At 42.9% G+C, this 5,974-nt stretch overlaps 1 protein-coding gene across 1 annotated transcript; it reads left to right on the top strand.

The window, feature by feature from the left end:
• The first annotated feature begins 750 nt into the window (after positions 1–750).
• Positions 751–3,833, top strand: LOC146796810 (zinc finger MYM-type protein 1-like). Its single transcript, XM_085629528.1, has 2 exons — positions 751–1,008; positions 1,454–3,833. The coding sequence occupies exon 2, from the start codon at positions 1,493–1,495 to the stop codon at positions 3,605–3,607; it is 2,115 nt and encodes a 704-aa protein (XP_085485654.1). The 5' UTR covers positions 751–1,008; positions 1,454–1,492; the 3' UTR covers positions 3,608–3,833.
• The last annotated feature ends 2,141 nt before the right edge of the window (positions 3,834–5,974 follow it).

Here is a 5,974-nt window from a genome sequence, read left to right as displayed (position 1 = left end):
TAAGTCAAACATTTAAAGGTGTCCTAGTCCTAACTGTCTAAGTAAGCAGCAATTCATGCTCCAGCAAAGCTTAACTCCAAAAAAACAGGATAGAAAATAGAAATGCATATGTCCCACAATTATGTGATAAACCGATAGGGCGTATGTTGGGCGCTTGTGAGCTAGGAGCAAAAACAATGTGTGTGTACGAAGAATGGTTGTATGCGCACTTTCTCTGTCCATGTACACAACCGAGCGATGAGGTGGGTTTCAGCTGGGTGTGCAATTTATCACCCCAACTAGGATTTATAGTTTATAGCTGCACAACCCGAAATAAAATAAAGGAGCAAAACGCTGTTTTGAAGCAAAATCCGGTAGATTTACAGATTTTAGAGACAGTTCTCAAGGGGAGCTCTTGAAATAAATGCTTGAAGATCTGCACCAGTACCGGTGCAGCATGCACGCCAAGCTTTTCACACTATGCCCATGCACACTGACTGAACTACTCGCACGCTCTGTCCGGGTGGGTCAAGCTCCTTGCAGATTCACGACGAGACGCAGTTTCACGCTATTTTTTCACGTTGGACTACTACCAGTGTTGCACTTCTTAATGTATTGATTAAAGGATAATTTGAATTTAAAATTGTGATCTATTGTATTCCATAAAGATACTGAAAGCTAAAGATCATATCATTATTACATTTAAATGTAAGCAGGTTCCAATGGATAATTTTAACGTAGCAGACTAAAAAAAAGTCTGGTTTCCCCGAACATCAAACAAAATAAATATTTTAAGAACACTGTAGTTATTTTATGTTAACTTGAAGAACTGACGCTGGTAAAATTCATTGGGATTACTTGTATTTTAAAAGCAATGCTTGTCTAGTTACAGCACGTTATTTTTATTTTCAGCACCTTCTAAAGCTTGACAACCCTTACCAAATTTTTGGTCATATTTCCGGCGAAGAACAAGACCTCCTTTGCTGCTCTTTCACCCCGGCTACGACCCAGCAAACACCAGAGTTAAAGGTAAGGAAACTGATGCTATTTTTTTTTTAGATTGGAGTTAGAGCTATGTGTGTGGTCACTGTACATGGTGGTTGGGGTAGGCACACATTCTGAACATTGTACCCTCAGTAGATGGAATTTACTAACAGCCTTAGCCCTGTGATTTGGCCAATAACGGTTGTTAACAGCACTGCTGTTAACAACCGTTATTGGCCAAATCACAGGGCTACAGCACTAACTATCCCTTGCCTTGTTCAAGGCCCTCAAGCAGTGTCTGTTTCAGTGCCTTCAGCAACCACTATGGCACACAGAGGCAGCAGGCAGTAAGGCTGTATTTTTAGCAGTCATGTTGTGCAAAGGGGAGCTGTTGGAGATTTATTGCGATACTGCACAAGATATATGTATTTATACTGCAATTTTATATTATTGCACCGCACCTTATATGTTGTACTTTGATTATTGGCAGGTTTCTTTAATATATATTGGTAAGGCCAGCATCGTCATCATGAATACAGTACAAGAGCTGATTACAAGGTCATTCCAGGCACGGCCACTTCAAGAGAAAATAGATTTAAAGCAATTGGGACCTCATCGGCCTGACCTAAAACTACAGCAAACTTCCCAGGACAGAGGAAAAATGTCCACACGTACATTCTCAAACGCCTGGTACACAAAAGCTGATTGGCTTACAGGGTGCCCTTTAAGAAATTCTCTGTTCTGCTTCCCCTGCTTGCTGTTTGGTGGTGAGTTTTCTTGGACAAATCAAGGAGTAACAGACTTGAAGCATTTGTCTGAAAAAATAAAGAAGCATTCACGCACAAGAAAGCATATGGAAAACCTGACTAGACTGGGAATGTTGGGGGAAGATGCTCCGATTGAGCAGCAGATAAGTGATGCATACCGCAAAGCAATACAGAAACACAATGAAACAGTTGATAGGAACAGACAGATTCTATCCAAAATAATTGATTGCATTCGTTTCTGTGGTGCTTTTGAACTGGCATTGCGAGGCCATGATGAATCGGAAGGTTCCCCAAATCCTGGAATATTCAAAGGCCTTGTGGATTTAATAGCAAGCATAGACAAGGATATGGAAGCACATTTAGCACGTGCTACAGTCTTTAAGGGCACCTCTAAAACAATACAAAATGAACTTCTTGACTGTATGCTCGAAATTATGAGAAGCCATATTGTGCAAGAATTGCAAAACACAGACTTTGTGGCTATTCAGGCTGATGACACCACTGATGTGGCCACTAAAACACAGTCCGTATTAGTGTTTCGATACATTGACAATGACAGACAAGTTGTGGAGAGGTTCTATGGTTTCACACATTTAAGAGACTCTAGTGCAGAAACCATTACTGCAGCTATACTGCGTCAACTGAGCTTAATTTTTCCAGAGCTGCCTCAAAAAAAAAAACTTATTGCGCAAAGCTATGATGGTGCGTCCGTAATGAGTGGAAGCCTTAGTGGAGTACAAAAGAGAATTCGAGATGTGTACCCTAATGCTCATTATGTGCACTGTTACGCTCACCAACTTAATCTTATTATGCAACAGGCAGTATCAAAGATCACCGAGACACGGATTTTCTTTCAGGATATAGGAGGCATGGCAGCATTCTTCTCGCGTTCCCCCAAAAGAACAGAAGCACTTCATGACATTGTAGACAAAAGCGTTCCAAGGGGATCCTCAACTCGTTGGAACTTTAACATCCGTACAGTCAACCTAATCTATGAACATAGAGAGGACCTTCTGAAATGTTTTGAAGCCATAGAAGCCAATGATGAGTTTGATTACAAAAGTCAGATTGAAGCCCATGGCTTTGGTAGAACACTACAAGACAGAGAGTTTCAGTTCTTACTGTATTTATTTCATGATATAATGCTAGCTGTCGACCTGTTATACAATCAGTTACAAGCACGAGAGATAGATACTGTCAAAGTGCAAGCATATACTACTATGTTTGTACAAAGCATAAGCAAAGTGAGAGATGGGGTTGACAATTTAGAGAGCAAACTGCCAGAGAAATATTTTTTCACAAACCACAGGAAAAACATCACCACTATGGTCCGAATTGCAAAGGAGATCTGTGACATTGTAATTGTGCAGGCACGAGAGCGTTTTTCTTTCACTAAACATTTGGTGAGTGCCACATTATTGCAAAGTCAACAGTTTGCCAAATATGATGAATCCTTCCCGGAGCGTGCTCTGAATGAGGCTGTGGGAGCTTATCCTATGCTCAATAAAGAAGAGCTGAGAACTGAGTTGACTGTACTGTACGGAATGCCTGTGTATCGGAAGGCCACAAGTGCCTTGTCTTTGCTGGCTTTAATCCATAAACTTAACATGGAAAAGTCACTTGGAGAGACAGTGGCTTTACTTAAAATTGTCATAACCACTCCTATGACAACAGTCGAGGCAGAACGATGTTTTTCAGCCTTAAAGAGGATTAAGACATTCCTGAGAAACACCATGCTTGAGGAAAGACTCAATGCTTTGGCAATGCTCTCTGTAGAGAGCAAGCTAGTTCAGAAAATCCCGGACTTTAACACTAAAGTTATTGAAAAGTTTGCTGCTCTTAGAGAGAGACGGGCTGATTTCATTTACAAAAAGTAAACAATGTTGAATGCTGCTACTTTGCAACCAGTTTAGTTTGTTAAATAAAAAACATCTGTGAGTGAGGTACTCAGAAATGCATTGTATCTCGAAGTCTGTTATGAAGCTCTGTGGTTATACACTGAATAAGCAGCTACCTATGTTATATGACATCTCTTTATTAATGTTATAACTGCACTTTCACAATTGCTTTATTAACCTTCCTGCTTTCTCAAATTTGCTTGAAAATGCACCATTTCTCTTCTCTTTTTTCAAAATTTTCTCGGGGGGAGAACCCCCCCGAACCCTCCTTATAGGGGTTCGGGCTCGCTCGCTACGCTCGCTCGCTACGGTGAAGTATACCAATCATTTTACGCCCCACCACTTTAAAATGTCACCAGCCGCCCCTGCTCTCTGTCTTCACTCTCTCACTGAATTCACCACAGGCACTCTGACGGAATTCTTCTCACCTTGTACTTTTATTCCGACCAAGCATTTATTTGTGTCTCCTCCCCAGCTTGCCCCACGCTCGCTACAGATTCTGTCCACCCCCTTCTGTCCCTGCGTTGAGCACAAGCACCGCTATCCCTTCTCACCCTGTCTCTTACCTCACCAGAGGCACACTTTCGCCGAACCTAGGTGCATATAATGAGCGTATCAGTCGGTTGTGAAATGGAAGGCAGAAGGCCTTTCCTGTGTCGGATCCTGTGGCGTGAGCCGTTTTCCCAAAAAATGTCTATTATTATTTCCACGGGGGATGAGGTCAAGGGAGGAGAGAGGAGAGCTTCCCGACCTCCCCCAAACCTAAGAAGAGGAGGGAGGGTGCAAAGTACAATGGGATAGTGAGATGAGACAAAAAGAGGAATTAAGGGGAGCAGGAGGGAACAGAGCATTGTCTGCTCTGGTCCTTAAATAAATTTAAAAAGACGAACGAACGATGAAAGTAGGAAACACAGACCTCTCTACGTCACTCAGGATGAAAGGAGAGGATCGTGATGGAGAAACAGAAATTGGACAGCCACCTACAAAGGCATGAGAGGGGCCGGGCGAATGTTGTCAATAGATTGGGGGAAGAGAACACGGGGGAAGGTGAGCCCCCCATGGAGAGGCAGATGGGGTGGTGTGAGAGAGACGGTACAAGAAAGTGAGACAGAGTAAGGGAGATAGGCGTACATGCAGAGGTAGCAGGGAAGTAGCAAAAACAGTAATATCACCAAGAGAACGGGAGAGACTGAAGGAGATGGGCAGAGGACAGAGCCCACCAGATAGCAACAGGGAAGTAAATAACAACGAGCCGGGCTAAAAGAAACATAGGAAGAGTAACAGTGAAGGGACTAGAAAGTACTGAAAGATAGTAACATAGAGAAGTAACCCAAGTCAGTTCCTACGTTTAGGGAAGTATTTTTTGTTGCTATTTTATTATCCTTTGCTGAGTGAGAACTCATGATTTCCTTAAGCATGAAATGCTAGGTCCCACGATTTAAGCCACGCCCCTAATTGTGTTGGTCACACCTCTTTAACAGGTTTACCACACCCCTTTTAGAAACACTCACGTTTTTTTATCCCACTTAAAGCCCTGCTCATCACCACCAACATTCTAAAGCCAATAGAACGCTGGTATTAAAACATGATAATGTGTGTAATGACGACATCACAGGAAGATTACGTGGCCTGATCTTTAATCTGACCGTGACATCATAGATAAGACCTTACACAAGTGACCTAGATCAGTCTGGAGGAAAAGACTGTGGCCTTTTGATACAGAGGATGTCGCCAGGGGTTTGGCTTTCTGTGCTAAACTGGCAGCGATGTCCCACTGCAATACAGAAATATGGCATAAGAGGAGGACTGCCGTCCTGTGTGCCCGCTTAGAGCCCTCTCGTTGTTTTTGGACCCTGCATGGCCACATGTGTTCCCCTTCCACACTCAAGGACAGTATCTCGTGCTATTTGCTGTTATTTTATGAGTAGAAAGGAGGAGGAGAAAGACTACTATGAAAAAGACAGCAAAAGAAGGGAGAAGAAGAGAAAGGCGTAGGGAGAGACGGGGTATGAAAAGGAGACGAGAGGAGGAAGAGAAAGGGAGGTAGTGAGCACAGCGGAGACAAAAGAGGAGCTAGAATGAAGTAGAGTGAAGGAGATGGTGGGAGAGTAAGGAGAGAATGCGAGTAAAGCTCGAAAAAGGAGAGAAGAAGTGGGATTTGGAGGGTGATAGTAAGGAGGGTGCAGAGGAAGAAAGGGCAAAAGTAAATTTCTAATTTAATTTAAAACACTTGTAGAGCGCGGCGTACACCTTGCGGTTTCTTGGCGCTGGAGGTTCAGTAACTGATTGATAGAGAATGGCGGAGAGGGATTGAGAAAACGGTGAGAGCAGAAGAGATGGGCAAAG

The sequence above is a fragment of the Triturus cristatus genome, chromosome 10 (genome assembly GCF_964204655.1).
Source record: "Triturus cristatus chromosome 10, aTriCri1.1, whole genome shotgun sequence".
NCBI classification, from domain to species: domain Eukaryota; kingdom Metazoa; phylum Chordata; class Amphibia; order Caudata; family Salamandridae; genus Triturus; species Triturus cristatus.
Note: the sequence above shows the minus strand (reverse complement) of the source record. Positions and strands in the feature narration are given on the sequence as shown.